Source organism: Marmota flaviventris, chromosome 10 (assembly GCF_047511675.1).
Source record: "Marmota flaviventris isolate mMarFla1 chromosome 10, mMarFla1.hap1, whole genome shotgun sequence".
NCBI classification, from domain to species: domain Eukaryota; kingdom Metazoa; phylum Chordata; class Mammalia; order Rodentia; family Sciuridae; genus Marmota; species Marmota flaviventris.
The window spans coordinates 103,912,569-103,929,911 of record NC_092507.1 but is presented as its reverse complement, the minus strand read 5'-3'; the positions used below and the strand labels follow the sequence as shown (position 1 = coordinate 103,929,911).

Below are 17,343 nucleotides of genomic sequence, written 5' to 3'. Positions count from 1 at the left end.
TGCATGCTTAGCACACACTTTACCATAAACTTGCCCTGAGCTCTTTAGATACATTTTCATAAATTGAAATATTTCTCTTATATTTTGGGAACCAAATTTTATTTCAGTGTCAAATTGAAAAATTGCTTTGCTTTAAAGTCAAATTGAAAAGCACATTTGCTGATATAAAAAATAAGGTAGTATAAAAAATAATTAAATAGCAAAATATTTAAAAATATAAAATCCTGAATTATAATTTCCTAATGGATGTCATATGTTGTTCATTCTTATCTGAATTGACACGTAAGATTATTTAGCAGTGAAAATATAGGTATATAGTTATTCAAAAAGTGTTTTCTTGATAAATCAAATTGATAGTTTCTGAAACGCATGTTTTACTGAATCATTGTTAACTGAATAACTTTGGTTACATTTGCTAAGTGGTTATCAGTGTGCTAAATTGGGGTTTTAAACTAAACTGTTGGGTTCCAAAACTCTCTAAAAATGATTTGGAATTTTTTCTTCTCTATAAAATAAAGCAGAACTTCAATCAAAAGTACCTGGTTTAAGAAATAAACAGTTTTCTTCTGAAAATGAGATACTCTTTTTATGATGGTGAAGGCACTGATTACCACATTTTCTTTGCATCTTACTGAAGAAGCTCTTAGTGCACTTGCAAAGAGCGTAAGGAGTCATGTCAGAGGTCAGCTATTTGAGTCCATTTTCCCACAGCTGCCTGGTGTGAGTGATCTTTTACTGTGTTTCAAAAAAATGGGCAAGGATTAGAGAGGATTAGAAAGAATATTACCCTCTTGAATATAGGCCCAAGGCACTAAGGGGAAAAAACCCAACCAGGCAGCAAATGGGCTTTGCTTGACCAGGACACAACCTCTGCTGCATTCCTTTAAGAAACTGAATGGGAAATGTTAAGTCCCCAAACTGGATTAGTAAATAATCTCATAGTTTGTGACATCTGCTAAAATAAATCGATGAGCAGACTGCATTCTTACACTTTGAGGACAGAGCCATAGAGAGACATCAAGAGTAAAAGTAATTAAAGATGGGCATTAGCTCAGTAATAATTGGAGAGGCACATTTCATAAAGAAGAAATTATTTCAGATCTATCAATATGATGAGTACCTATGTATTAATAACCTAAGGTTTAAATTTGAAACCACTATAACCTTTTGATATAAAATTTCTCCCTGGAATTTTATTGCTTATAAGCAGTCTTTAAGTGTTTTACAAGTTCAGCTCTTTAATTTATAGTTACCGCAGTTTATATTAACAGCCTGGGATACTTTAACTTGAAATGTGAGAATATCTCTTCTGAGACATATCTGGAATGTTTCTCTTTTTATATTTTACAAAAGAAGTTAATATGGTTTGGACCTTATGACTCATAATTAACATCCAGTTGTTTAGGACTAAAGAGGTTGTTTCAGACTGGTTATATAAGGGAAGTGCATTCTGGCCTCAGTCTTTGGAGGAAGTATTTAACTAACTAAACATTTTTTTAAAAGGTTTTGTTTTAAGTTGAGCACTTAATAGTAAAGATAACGTACAAGTGGTTAATTTTGTATCTTTCTTCCTAAAAGTATTATACATGATTTGTGATAACTGTGATTATACTGCTTTTGTTATGGATTAAAATATTAGGATGAGTATTTTTCTGAAGCATTTGAGAGAGAATTCAGTTTCGTATATGAAGAAGAATTGATAGACTATAACAGGAATATTCACCAATACCTTCAATGCATGCATCTTGCGCTATGCTTTTCTGGTTCAGTGCCTGTTTTCAAGAAGAGCCTGTGCTTTGAATATGTCCTTTGGTTCTTCTCTTCACTCCCTACTCCCAGTCTGCTTATCTAGTTTCTATCCATCTTTAAATATTAGCTCAAATCCCATAGAGTGGTTTATCTCTAGACCCTAAATCATAATATCTCCTAAACATAGAGTTATCATGCACGCAGCACTCTTGCCCCAAGGTAATTCCTTAAAAAAAATGAAAACATTGTTCACAACAAAACTTGTACACAGATATTTTTTTAAATATTTATTTTTTAGTTTTAGATGGACACAATATCTTTATTTTTATGTGGTGCTGAGGATCGAACCCAGTGCCTCACGCATGCCAGGCGAGCGCGCTACCACTTGAGCCACATCCCGAACCCCACAAATATTTTTAACGGTCTTATTCAAAATAGTAAAAAGGTAAAAACAACCAAATATCTGTCTATTGATGAATTGAAAATACACACACACACACACACACACACACATACACACAAGAATATTATTTAACCATAAAAAAGAATGAAGTACCAATGTGTGCTATGACCTGGATATACCTTGAAAATATGCTAAATGAAAGAAAATAGCCACAGAGGACCACATATGATAAGATTCCATTTGTATGAAATGTCAAGAACAGGCAAATTTATAGAAACACAGAATAGGCTAGTGCTTGCTTAAGGGTGTTAGGCAAATGAGGAAGTAGAGAATGATAAAAGGGTACAGTGTTACCTTTTGAAATAAGTGCAATGGTTGCACATATTTGTGAATATAATAAAAAACGTTGAATTGTACACTTTGGGTAAATTCTAAGGTGAATTTGTATCTTAATAAAGCTGTTTTAAAAAAAATGAAAACAAAAAACAATTTCTTATCCTTGTGGCCATGTACATTGTTTGTACCTCTAGTAAGACCCTTGACATAGTTTGGTTATACTTATTTACTTAAGAAACCTTCCCATTATAATATGAAGCTCCAGAGAACAGGTAGGGTTTTTTTTTATCATTTTGTTTTTGTTTTTGGTATTCCCTAATAAGCACAGTGTTTGCATTCAATAAGTATTAATTTAATTGCATTTTTCCACAATTGTTTTTTTACCCATAAAATGGGAATAAAAGAAAAAAAGAATTGAATGTTGTCACAAAGTATTATTTCAAAACTGTATTTGATAATTTCACATTTAAAAATATTCTCACATTATTTACTGAGCTTGAGTCTTCATTTTGTATTTAGTAAGGTCACATAAGCCATGTATTGCCTTATTTTTACCTATAGGAACATTCTGATTTTTAGAATTTGCATATATAAGCAGTTTATACACAAGTTTCTGTAGGACCTTCATGTCATTTCATGAAGATTAATGTGTTTTTAATGAATTTGCTTTATAACATTTTGAATATGTTTTTGTGGGTGTTTGAATTTAACACAGTTTAACATTTCTTTTTCTGTTGTTTGTTTATGTGCATGTTATTCTTGCAGTATTTACTAGAGATGAAAAGTTTAATTTTACCTCCAGAACACATTTTGAAGCGAGGTGATAGTGAAGCAATTGCCTATGCTTTCTTTCATCTTCAGCACTGGAAACGAATAGAAGGTGCTCTTAATCTGTTGCAATGTACATGGGAAGGCAGTAAGTATTTTTTTCCAAACGTAATACTAATCTCTGACTATTCATTGTATTCATGAGCAGACTTTTCAAATGAGATTGTCTGTGTTTCTGTAAGGATTTGTTGTTAAGTTTGGTTTCAAAGTGAGCTCAGCGGCATTATGTTTGGTTTATTGTAGAAGAAATAGTTAGTGTATTTATATTAATGCCCCATTTAAGAAAAGCAGATTGAGAAACTGTTGATATTTTGCCATTTGTTCATTTAAGTTAAATGTAAAGAAAGAAAATGAAAATGTATGCCCCTTTGGTTTATAAGTTTTTTAATGTGGTCGTGCTATTGTACTAATCAAGGATATTATGCTAAGAGAAATGAGGCAGACACTCAAATGTTGTGTGATTCCACTCAAACAAGGCAGGTACCTAGTGCATTGGTTGCCAGAAGGTTGGGAAAAGGTGAGAATGGGAATTATTATTTAATGTATACTGAATTTCATATTGGAAAGATGGAGGAGTTCTGGAGATAGATGGTGATGATGGTTGCACAGCAATGTGAATATATATAATGCCACTGAACTAGACACATAAGTGGTTAAAATAGTAAGTTTTGCATTACGTGTATTTTACCATGTTAAAAAATGAGAATAGAGTTAATGGTAGTCATGAGGAAAATAGTTTTACATCTAAAAACAAAACAAAAGTCAGACGTGGTGGTGCACACCTGTAATCCCAACGGCTTGGGAGGCTGAGGTAGGAGGATCATGAGTTCAAAGCCAGTCTCAACAAAAACAAGTTGCTAAGTAACTCAGTGAGGCCCTATCTCTAAACAAAAATACAAAATAGGGCCAGGGATGTGTCTCAGTGGTTGAGTACCCTCAGTTCAATTCCCACTACTCCAAAAAACAAAACAAAACCAGTTCAATTTTTAAAATATTAGAACAGGGCAGAGGGGATAGCTCAGTGGTAAAGCATGTGTTTAGCATGCATGGGGACTTGAGTTCAATCTCCAGCACCACAAAACAAAAGAAAAATATAGAATACACTTAGTACATGTGAGGCTTTGGGTTTAACTCCCAGTATCTCCTCCAAAAACCAACCAACCAAACAAACAAAAGTAAAACTGTCACAAAGAGCACCATGTGTCCTTGAACCAAGAAAATTTGGGAACCTCTGTATTAACCATTTGCTAACAGTTGTACTCTGTGCTTGACATTGACAATAATAAGATTAATAAACTGAGTTTATGAGTTGATCATGGTGGCAACTCAGGAGGCTGAGGCAGGAGCATCACAAATTCAAGTCCAACCTGGGCAATTTAGCAAGACCATGTCTTCAGATTTTTTTCAAAAAGGGTAAAAGATGTAACTCAGTGGTAGAATGTCCCTGGATTCAATCCCTAATACTGAAATAAAATGAAACAGAACAACAAAACCCTGAGATTATGAACTTGAGTTGCTGAATGCTTTTTTTTTTTATGTTTTTGAGTAATTAGACTTTGTCAGTGATCTATAAGGCCCTCAAAACCAGGTGCTCTATCTCATTCATCTTGCATGTATTTTTAATGCCTGTCCATCTGCTTGGAACATAAGGAATTTCCAATAACAATATGATTATTTTCAATAAATATATGATTTATACTGTATTTCATGTATCTTTTTTTTTTTTGGTGGTGTTGGAGATTAAACCCAGGGCCTTATGCATACAAGGCAAGCACTATACCAACTGAGCTATATCCCTAGCCCCATTTTATGTATCTTAATGAATGATTTCCTCAAATGATAACTGATTTGCTGAATAAGTTTGGGCAAATAACTACTTTGTGGCAAACAAAATCTGTATTTTTGACAAACGTTTTTAGAACTAACCACTAAAGAAAAAAACAAAAACTTTATCATGATTTTGATGACTATTTAGTGGAATAGATCAATAAGGATTTCTTGATAATATCTTCTGCAAGAGTTGGTGATGATCTAAATTAAGGGTGGACAAACTTTTTCTGTAAAGGACTAAGAATAATTATTTCAGACCTTGCAGGCCTTCTAGTCTTTGTACATCTACTCAAGTCTTGTAGCACAGAAACAACCCATGAATAGCATGTCTATGTTCCAATAAAATTTTATTTACACAAATAGTGTAGAGCCAGATACACTGTTGGGCACCTGTAATCCCAGCTACTTGGGAAGCTTAGGGAGAAGAATTACAAGTTTGAGGGCAGCCTGGGTAACTTAGCAAGACCCTGTCTTAAAAAAGGCAAAAAATCAAGCAAACAGTTTGGGTTAGAGGTGTGCTTAGTGGTAGATTTCTTACTTAGCATGAACCATGTCCTGGGATTGATCTCTAACAAAACAAAATATAACAAAAAGTTATTTAGCCAAAGGGGTGCACTTTGGTGATCCCTGAACTAGATTAAGGTTCACATGGTGAACCTCACATGTGAAGTTAGATCTCCTTTAGATTGCCAATAGTTAGGACCACAACAATTATATACATTATAGTTTTATGAAGGTTCCTGTTAGGAGCAGAATTTATACTTGTGGAGTTAAGTCCATGATTATAGTGAAGAGACTGAGACAAAGAAGGCTCCAGCCAGTACTTTTACTTTTACTCTAGTCAGTCCAGACACTTATAGTTCTCTACTTTAAAGTCTTGCCTATTCTTTTTTTGTTTCATTCTTTTGCTTTTGTGTGTGTCTTTCATCTAAAATCTTGCTCTAAGAAAGAAAATAAAATATTATATAAAGACTTTTAAAAGTATATCTCCAAGATAAGTTTTTTATTTATAGCATACATTAGATGGTAAATAAGACAGAATTGAATGTCAACATATGTATTTTTTTTCAGCTTTTAGAATGATTCCATACCCATTAGAGAAAGGACATCTATTTTACCCTTATCCTAGCTGCACAGAGACTGCTGATAGAGAGCTCTTACCTAGTAAGTAAATATTTTAGTTTTATTAAGCTTATAATTGTTTAGATAACTTTTAGGTTGTTTTCTCTATTAGTTACCTTTTCATCACTGCAACAAAATACCTGACATAGGCTACTTGTGGAAAAAAAGAGATTTATTTAGCTCACAGTTTTGGGATTTGAAATGGCACTGTGTAGGCTCTGTGGTCACAGTGGCAGCATCATGTCAGAAAGCAGATAACATTGACAGGAACATGTGCAGAAACATCAAGTGATTCATCTTGAATTAGAAGCAGAGAGAGACTGGCTTCCCACAATCCCTCAAAGGGCATGCCACCAATGATCCAAGGACCTCCTACCAAGCCCTACCTTTTGAAAGCTGTATCTCCCAATACTGGCTATCCTAGGGACCAAGTTCCCAGCACATGAACCTCAGGGGGAGGAGATACAAACTACAATCAAACCACAGCATTTCCTAAGTATTGTCCATTTTAAAAGTCCTTTTTGTTTATATTTGGAACACTGTTTAAATAGTTTTATAACCACTTACAGGACTATTTTCATAATTCAATTGATGTCCAAATATTTATTGTTCAAAATTCTGTGCTAGATGCACAAAGGACACAAAAAGTAAAGATAAAAACAGTCTTCTTACTTGTATTTTTTATTTTATTTTTTAAAAATATTTATTTATTTATTTATTTTAGTTTTCGGCGGTCACAACATCTTTGTTTGTATGTGGTGCTGAGGATCGAACCCGGGCCGCACGCATGCCAGGCGAGCGTGCTACTGCTTGAGCCACATCCCCAGCCCCAATTACTTGTATTTTTTAAAGAAATAATACTAACCCTTCACAAACTCATGTCAGAAAGCAGATAGCAAGGAGTGAACATTCCTTAACACATTTGGTGAGATCCTGATACCAAAACCAGACAAAGACATAATAAGAAAAGAAAACTGAGACCTGGCATGGTGGTTCTTGCCTGTAATCAGCTAATCGGGAAGCTGAGGCAAAATGATTGTAAGTTCAAGGCCAGCCTCAGCATTTTAGTGAGACCCCATCTTTAAATAAAATAAAATGGATTAGGGCTAGAGATGTAACTCAAAGGAAAAGTGCTTGCCAAGCATACATGAGGCTCTGGGTTCAATCCCCAGTACCACAAAAAAGAAAAAAAAAACTATAACATTAAGGCTTATGAATATGGGCACAGACATCTTCAACAAAATATTAGCAAACTGACTTCAGCAACATAAGAGGAGGATTATATATCATGACCAAGTGGGATTTACCTCACAAGTGCACAGTTGATTTAACATCTGAAAACATGACAACACTGTGTTAATAAAGGACAATAGATGCAGAAAAATATTCACAAAATCAAACACCCTTTCATGATAAAAACTCTCAAACTACAAATAGAAAGGAACTTTCTCAACTTGATAAAGGATGTCCACAAAAAACAATTAAATCATACTTAATGCTTTCCCCTTAAGATCAGGAGTAAGCCAAGATACCAGTTCTTACCTTCTGTCCAATATTGAACTAGAGGTCATAGCCAGTGTAATCAGCCACGGGGAAAAAAAGTCATTTATATTGACAAAGAAGTAGTAAACCGCTTTTATTCACAGATGACATGATATGATCTGCTATGTAACATATCCTAAGAAATTCATAAAAATATTATTAGAACAAATAAATGAGTTCAGCAATGTTGTAGTCTATAAGACCAACATTCAAATATTGGGTTTAGGAGTATAGCTCAGTGTTAGAATGCTTGCCTAATAAGCATTAGCCCTAGGTTTGATTCCTAGCGAAAAAAAATTGATTTTATATCTATATACTAGCAATAAAAATCACAAAAGTGAAATTTAGAAAATAATCCTAATCTCAATAACAGAGTTTAAGATACTTAGGAATAAATTTAACAAAATTGCAACTGTACTAAAAAGTATAAAATTGCTGACAGAAATCTGTATAAATGGAGAGACATTTCATGTTGATTTATTGAAAGACCCAGTATATTTAGGTGGAGGTTTTCCTCAAATTAATCTATAGATTTAATACAATCTCCATCAAAATCCCAGGAGTGATTTTGCAAAAAAATAACAATCTGACCCTAAAATTTATATGGAAAGACCCAAATTAGCCAGAACAGTTTTTGTTTGTTTTGTGGTACTGGGAATTGAACCTAGGTCTTTGCCAGGGAAGTGTTCTACCACTAAGCTACATCCCCAGCCCCCAAACAGTTTTTATAAGGAACAAAGTTAGAGGAGCTACCTTTCCCAGTTTGAAGAACAGAGGAGAAGTAGAAGAACCAGAAGTCAGTGGGTTCAAGATTGTTGAGAGTATTTCAGTATAGTCTCTGCCTTTAGGAAGAAAGAATAAACTCTCAAAGGAATTCTTAAAAGAGTAATCTAAACATGGCCTCACTCCTTTTCTATGTAAACTGCTAAATTTCTGTTTAACTTTATATTTTATGATTTAACTGATAAGTAAGCATGTGAAAGGGTTTAAACACTAGTACCGTCTTTTCTCATGATGAAAATCTGTGCCAGTTTTTACTATACTGAACCATTAGAACTGAAGACTAGAGAAGTAAAGTTGCAGTTTTACAATCATCAAATTTAATGAGCTGAAAAGTTCAGATAGATGAATATTCTAGTGGAGAGGTTATGGCAAACTAAGTATGCTGCTGTTTCTCTCCTAGGGTCGTTTATTTTCCATCATCTGTTGAGATAAATATACTGAACACTTTGAGAGCTCCTCTTCTAGATTATAAACTCTTTTTTTAATTATATAGATCTTTTTTATTTGTTCTTATTAGTTATACATGACAGTAGAATGTATTTTAACACATTATACATATATGAAGTATAACTTCTCATTCTTCTTGTTATACATCATGTAGAATTACATTGGTTGTATAATCATATATGCACATTAGATTGTAAACTCTTTGAGGGCCAGGATTTTCTTTATTGTCCCTGTAATTCTCTCTTATAAGGTTCGCCATAAAAGATAATTCAATAAATTTTGTTCAAATTAGTTAGATTCATTAACTTATTCTTCTAAAGATGCCAGGCACATTGTAAGTACTCAACAAAATGTTAAAAATTAGTATCTTTTCCTCCCTACCCTATTCTGAACTCCTAGGCTGCTCATGGTTAATAGAAAGTTACTGATAGATAAACAATGTGTTAAATGCTGTGTGTTTGGAAGAGATTTTAAGGAAACTTTGAGCCTATCTCTTCAGGAAATCAAGGATGAATCTCAATTTTCTGACTTCAGTGACTCTGAGAATGGCAGATCTTTTCTACAGCAGGAGGAGCAGGTTTGGGAATAGAGGTGGAGAAAATAGATAAGTTCAGGCTTTGATTATGTTGTTTGTATAATGTTGTACTTATTTATGCACAAATGCATGTTTATGTGTATAAATATATGTGTGTGTATGTGTACTTAAATATTTTATTACATAATCAATTTTACATACACATAAGTCTTTATATTTTGTATCTGTATAATGTATGTGTCTAAGATGTGTATATATATATATATAGAGAGAGAGAGAGAGAGAGAGAGAGAGAGAGAGAAAAGTATATGTATATGATATACACATAATAGATGTTGGACACATACTCTTGTTATAAGTAAAAGAGAACCATTCCAACCATTCTAACCTCATCATAAATGGGAATTTGTTGGAAAAACACCAAGTCATCAAAAAACCCAAAACAACACTTAAATAGTTGGATGTCATAAAGGATATGATCAGGAAGTAAATGGCCACTAGGATTTCTAGAAGCCAGTTGTCTGCATATCTCTGGCTGTCTTTTTTCAGTTTTTCCTGTTCTCACTTTCTGTTTTTCCTTTCTCATCCTGCCTCGTGTGTGTGTGTGTGTGTGTGTGTGTGTGTGTGTGTGTGTGTGTGTGGTGTGCTGGGGTTTTAGGGCATTGTGCATGCTAGTTACCTCTCTACCACTGAGCCACATCCCCCACTCCTGCCTCCTTATTTTTATATGATTTCTTATTTCTGCTTCTCCTAATTTATCTACTTTATTATATCTTTCTCTTTGCAGTTTGACTTTCCTTTTGTAGACACTGAAGAGGTCTAACTTGATGCCCCTGTGGCTTTGTGTTTACATGTCATCAGTTCACACAAACAATACAAAATGAATAATATCTCATTCCTGCAGCTTCTATGAAAGAGAATCAGATTTATCCACATGTTTATTTCTGGTCCATTTAGCTGTCGCCTAAGGACAGGACCAGGCTATGTAAATAAAATTTCCAGGGGTCCTGGCATCTCTTTCTCCATATATCTCTAGATAGCAAAAGAAATCTTAGGCACGATTGAGATCTCTCAAGGAAACTGTATAGTGTAAGAAGTGAACTAAGTGTAGAACCATAGGGGCACAAAAATGTCTAAGGAACTGATGGCAGGAAAATAGTTGAGAATTTAGTGAAGGAGTGGTCAGAAAGCCAGAACAAGAGCCAGAAGTAGATATCCTAGAAACCAAAAGGAAGAAAAAAATTTCAAATGAGGAGTATCTGAGATATTAGGTAAGGCAATTAAAATAATGCTTCTTTGTAAATTATTATAAGGGTTGTCTAATATAAGGCCCACTTTACATATTGATATTAATAAAACAGGAGTTATTTTTATATGTTGAGCCATAAGCTATAAGACCAGACAGTTTATTTTTTGGCAAGCCTGTATTAATTCTAAATCCATATAGGTGCAAACTCCAGGAGGTAGAAGTAGAAGACTGGAGGATTTTGTTTGATTACAGTATATATTGCTATTTTTTTCTGTCTCTTACTTTTCTGTTAGAGTGAACAACTTTTTAATAATGTGGAGTTCTAATACCCAAGAGTACTTAATGTTTTTTGTTTTTAATTCTCCTTCAATCTTGATATGACTTACAGCATTCTGGAATTTGCTTATGGACCTCATAAGTTCAGGCTTGAACTATTCCCCTAGTTCACATAGCTATTTACTTGTCTTTTATGCCTCCTGATAAATTTTTCTCTACAAGCCAATGATGAAATTTGAACTTTCGTTCCAAGGGAGTGTTTCTGTACTGAAATCAGTCATCCATTATATTGATGTATTAGCCAAACATTGACTGACAAATGAATCTACAGAAAGCAATCCAAAAAGAAGTAATTAGTTCTCTTCTACAGTATAAAAATCTCATATTTTAGAAAATGTTCCCACTAAAGCTATGCAGTTTTCTACCTTATAAAATGGGAAGAAGGCTATCTATGTCAAGGTTATTGAAAAATAATCAAATGAGCACTTTATAAGCCATAAAATGCTATACTGTTTAGCTAATATTATTAATTCTACTGTCTTATTCCCTGCCTTCTGAAATATCAGAGTTTCTCTTGGTTTGCTGGAAGAAGTCAACTTCATAGCTGATGTATAGGGCAAAGGGGATTGCTGGTTCTTTGGGTATTAAAGCACAGTGTTGTCTACAGTTTCTAATGTTTCTAATTTTTAAAAAAATTCAGTTCCATTGTGTTTTTACTTTAAACATGGCTCAAAGTTATGGCAATTTTCTGGATTTTTTAAATGAGTTTGGCTTTTCGTATATACTTTCTGAATATAATGTGATGCATAAAGCTATTGAAAGAAGCTTAGGTGTAATCCTCTCTGTTAATCATTATGTTTAAAAAAGTGAAATTTATAGCTGACCTTGGTTCAGCACCGAATTAGTCATCCCTTACTAATGCAGGATATTACATCAGGAATTCCTGGGTTAGTGTCCAGCCCTGAGCAGTCAACTTCCTGAGCTATTCTAAGTCTTATAATAGCTCTGTCAGGCACTATAATAGGCTCATCTCCATATTATTATTCAGATATTTTCAAATTTTAAATAAAATATAAATACTTGAGTATAATTGGTAATGAAATCTGTAGCCACTGGAAAAATGATACATGAGTATACAAATGTGGTAAAATAAGACAAGGGATTCATTTATAGCCAGAATTCTAGGGCTTTGGTTTTCTAGTTTAATTTTTACAGTGCTCAATGAAAGGCACATATAGAACATATTAATAACTGTGTAAAATTATTATTAACTGGTGGTTCTAGGAATCCCCATGACATGTCTGTTTCTTTATACTAGTCTCAGCTTCCAAAGAAGAAGAATTAATAACAACTTTCATTTATTGAGTACTTATAGTGTTCATCATAACAACTCCATAGCAACTTCTACAGAGTTTAGCAACTTATTCATGATCACACAGCTAATAAGTGACAAAGCTCTTTTTCAAAACCACCTCAGCATGACTTTGTAATCAATGTTCTTTCCCACGATACCATCCTCTTCCCAAACCCCAAAACAGTCATCTGGCTATGTGGATATACTGTTGATGCTAGAATTAATAATGGATTAATTTCTTTTACCTTCCTTGGCTAGAGATAACTTTTTTTTCTTTAAAAATTTTTCCTTTTGGTTTTTTAGATATATAACTTTAATTTGAAAATATTAAGACTGGTTTACATCATATTGTAAAATAAAATTCATTCCTTCTCTTTTTCCTTTGCAGCCTTTCATCATGTTTCTGTTTATCCAAAGAAGGAGCTTCCTTTTTTCATCCATTTTACAGCAGGACTGTGTTCTTCTACAGCAATGATAGCCCTTCTCACACACCAATTTCCTGAAATCATGGGTGTTTTTGCTAAAGCTGTAAGTATGATCTCAAGGACTTGTGTAGAATATTTGTAAAACACACAAGACACCATCTCTGGTTTGTTTGGACTAACCCAGATGAGCAGTGAAAGATATTTGTTATAGTAAATTACAGGAATCAATTTGTAAAGTTACTACCACAAATATGTCAAACATAAATTTCTGGTGATTTGAGCTATATACTTCTGTTGCTTTAAAATTTAAAGAATACAATGCTATAACTTTATAAAGTTGTTCTTTGTAGATAACTTCTAGTGATAAACAGCATTCACTACTAGATAAAGAACATTCAAATTATTTTTTTTAACATAATTGCATTTTCTTTGGCCTTTAAAAATCTCCATGTTTTGCTGGGCATGGTGGTGCATGCTTGTAATCCCAGCAACGTGGGAGGCCAAGGCAGGAGGAATACAGGTTCGAGGCCAGCCTCAGTAATTTAATGAGACCCTCAGCAACTTGGCTCGACTTTGTCTCAAAAATAAAAAGAACTGGTGATGTACTCAGTGGTAAAATGCCCCTCAGTTAAATACTCAGTACAAAAAAAGAATAAGCTCCCTGTTTTGTAAACAAGCCTTTTGATTTTTCCATTTACATTAAATCATTAGTTCTAAGGATTTGCTGAACTTGAAAATCAACTAGGATGGAGAATAAGTAGGTAAAATGGGACAGACAGAATGTTTGCCTTGCATTCAGAATGTGCTTCAAAAGGTTCAAAGGTTCTCTTAATTTGTCTGTTTGTTCATGTAGACCTTCCAAAATCTTGGATATAGAGCTATGGAAAGGCCTTTATTTTTATATTTACTCTTTAATTTTGAATTGTCCACTTCCCAACTCACTAAGTACTTAAGGACTGATATTAAAGAGGCGGTTCCATCACTATTCATGCTTCTATATAAATTTGTTAATTATTGTCACTGGCTCAAAGTAAAATTACCAAAGATAATTCTCCTAAAATCTCTGAAGACTTTTTAGAAATCCATCTTTTCTTGTCATCTTTGCAGTCTTACTAGGTAATAAAAGTTAAAACCTGAAAATATTTAAAATGCTGATTCATTATATTCCCAAATATAAAAGCACTCAGAGCCATAGAAAAACTAGTCCTTACTTGGTCTTCTATTTTCTGTATTTTTTTCCTATATGCTTCCATTCTGACTTCCTGTTTCCCTCACAATTTCTTTGCTTGCCTTAAGAATAGTTTATTGTGTGCCTTACAGACCAGTTGGCTTTCTCTGGCACCAGTGGTAAGAGCACTGGTTTCCCTTTCTCCCTGCAGGTCAACTGTACAATGTGTTAAGTTGCCACTGGCTATAGGCCTGGGAGTCTGAGAATGCATTGATTCTGGGACAGGATTCAAGAAGAATGAATTTCCACTGTTGTTCAGGGAGTATAGATATTTAAGTTGGAAACTGACTATTCTGTTTCCTTTTAATGTAAAAAGGAAGTTTGTGATTAATTATATCATAACTTTGTTGTTTGTAGTGTGCTGATTGGGAATTGAGTGCATCTCAAACTGAAATGACCTTACTGTGTAATCTGGTATGGAAAAAACAAACAAAACAAAAACAAAAAACAGGACTAAAAAGGGAATTCCATTCACTTAATAGCTAGGAAAAAGGCATACCTGTGTATTTAAAAGATACAGGCAAGCAATGGGAGGGATGATCCATGGGTTTCTTTCAGGGCAGTGGAGTGGGAAGGAGGAGGTGTAGAGCAAGGAGATCTAAAATCTGAAATAGGTATGTAGCAATTGTTAGTAGTATAGTTCCATGAGTTACTAGCTAAAATTAATGCAAAGTGTAGTCAGTGTATGCTCTATTCATCCTTATTGGTGTATAGTGACTGCCTTTACCTAAGAGGTCACTAATTGCACCTGAAGAGTCTTAAAGATTACTTAGCATAAGTTCTTTAGCATTTCTCTAGCAGCGTCTGAGAGTGAAGAATTACATATTTGAAAGTGAAAAGTTTCTTTTTTAGACCAAAAGTTATTGATATACTGTGATTTTAGTTGATGAACAATAAAACAAACATTTATTCACTATCTTTGGGTATTTGTGTGGTTGGTAACAGCAGCATTTCTCATATGGTAGTTCCAAAGGCAGGTCTCATTTGAAAGTTAATGGAAAATAATTATAGTATGGGCAGTCTCCAGTTCATAAACACAACTTACAAATATGCCTTGACAAAAAAATAGTAAGGGAACTAGAGGCCCAAGTTCTAGTTATTCACTCCATGCACTAGGAGCACCAGCTTCACCCAGGAACTGGTTAAAGGTGCAGAGCCTTAGGCACCACTGCAGACATCCTGAATCAGAATCTACATTTTAACAACATCCCCAGGTTATTCTATATGCATATTAAGCTTAAGAAACCTTGTTCTGTTCTCCTTCACCAATATGAGGGATGCAGAACACTTGCTAGTGCCATATCATCCAGGTGGAGAAGTATTGCAGAGTGGTTATGAGCAGAGACTCTGAGGACCATACTACTTTACTTTATATTCTAGCTCTTACATTTATTGGCTATGCAGCCACAGGTGAGTTTCTTAACCTTTTCTACCCTTTCTAAAAAAAAAATTTTTTAGTAGTAGATGGACAAATACCTTTATTTTGTTTATTTATTTTTATGTGTTGCTGAGGATCAAACCCAGGGTCCCACACATGCTAGTAAAGCGCTCTATTGCTGAGCCCCAACCTTAGCCCCAACCTTTTCTATCTTTAATTGTAAAATGAGAATAGTGCTAACTGCATATAGATTTTGGTGAGGGTTAAATGAGCTTAAAATATATCAAGTATTTAGAACCATGTCTGCCCACAGTAAAAAGTAGGTGTTAGCTGTTGTTCCCTTCATCATTGTCACAAAAGAGCCTTCTCCTTGTTTGGAGGAGTTGTATCCTAATAATTGTATCCTAATCAAAATGCATTTTCCATAGATACTGAAGCATAAATGGTAATTTGAGTGTCATTTAAACAATATTATTAGCATTATACCCTTAGCATATTATGTGTATGTGAACCACAAAGAGAGAACTGTTTCAAGTTTCTGGCACTGGAAAACTGCCTTATAGAATAAAGCCTGTTGGCATATTGCAAGCTGCCTCTATTAGGATTTTCAGTTAAGTCGGGAAAGGATGAAGTACATATTTGTTTTATTTTCCAATGCTAGGGATTGAACCCAGGGGTTGCTACTACTAGGCTATATTCCCATTTTTTTTTTTTTTTAATTTTAAGACAAGGTCTGAGTTGGCCAGTCTGGTCTCAAACTTGTCATCCTCCTGAGCTCTCAGCCTCCTGATAGCTGGGATTATATAGCTGTACCACCACATCCAGATTATGAAATATGTTTGAAATGTATTTATATTTTCACTTGGTAAGGTGAAGCCATTCAAGAAAATATCCTAAGCTGAGCATGGTTGTGTGTGCCTGTAATCCCAGTGACTCAGGAGGCTGAAATAGGAGGATCACAAGTTCAAAGCCAGTGTTAGCCACTTAGAGAGGCCCTAAGCAATTTAATGAAACCCTGTCTCAAAATTAAAAAAAAAAAAAAATCTAAATTTATTTATTGTTACCATTGTCTTTCCCTCATATAACACTTTTTATATTAATTCACTTGCTAGAGTAAATTCAATTTTAATTTCTTAAAATGTATTTGTTACAAATTTTTATGATGCCTGGCACTGGGGATTAATGGTTTTTAATACTCACGGCACATCAGATTTTGATAAACAGAAGAGAATGAACTAGAATGGTAGTGGTTTTAATGCCTCTAGTTTTGCATGGTATAATGCTCTGTGGAATAAGACTTAATATTTTTAACAAGTTAGGCCTGCGCCCCCACCCCCGCTTTTTTTTTCCCTCCTGGTTGAGATGAAAACCTGGTCTGACATTAGACATACAGCAATGAAAAAAGTTGCATAAATCCCTAGTGATGTGGAATGTGCTGATATCAGAGCTGATACTCTCCAAGGCCAGAATTCCTGAAAAAGGAAAAATTGCTTTTAAGTGGTAGGTCATTTTCTCACCTGCTTTGAAGCCTGCTGGGTTAAATATGAGAGTTCAAAGTAAGGGTAGCCAGCAAACCAACTGAACTGGAATCTGATTCTGCTTATCTGAAAGGAGCTTCTTTATTTAAGAGCAGCACTGCCCTCTCCTTAGAGAACCAATCTTCATCTACTCTGGCCCCTTTCATTTCCCTCTTGCAGAAAAAGCTTTCTCTTTAGTATAAGGCTCAGGAGGGTGTTATCACAAAAGTAAAAAGACAAAGATTGTATTTGGGGTTTTCACCAACTTACTTATGAATTCAGGCACTGAATTGAGAATTGTGTTTGAATATAAAAGTTCCTAGTTGGATTTTAACTAAATA

The 17,343-nt window shown here is 34.3% G+C and overlaps 1 protein-coding gene across 17 annotated transcripts in view; it reads left to right on the top strand.

Moving 5' to 3' along the window:
• St7l (suppression of tumorigenicity 7 like) overlaps positions 1-17,343 on the top strand; it is a 180,073-nt gene that overhangs the window by 65,194 nt on the left and 97,536 nt on the right. For 12 of the 17 annotated variants that reach the window (XM_071618198.1, XM_071618196.1, XM_071618204.1 and 9 more), the window contains exons 12-14: positions 3,254-3,404; positions 6,218-6,310; positions 12,843-12,982. In XM_071618198.1, coding sequence (XP_071474299.1) covers positions 3,254-3,404; positions 6,218-6,310; positions 12,843-12,982 — 384 coding nt within the window. Of the gene's footprint in view, positions 1-3,253; positions 3,405-6,217; positions 6,311-12,842; positions 13,865-14,258; positions 15,104-17,343 lie in introns of those variants that run through there. The other 5 variants (XM_071618199.1, XM_071618194.1, XM_027940335.2 and 2 more) reach the window with 5 other exon arrangements.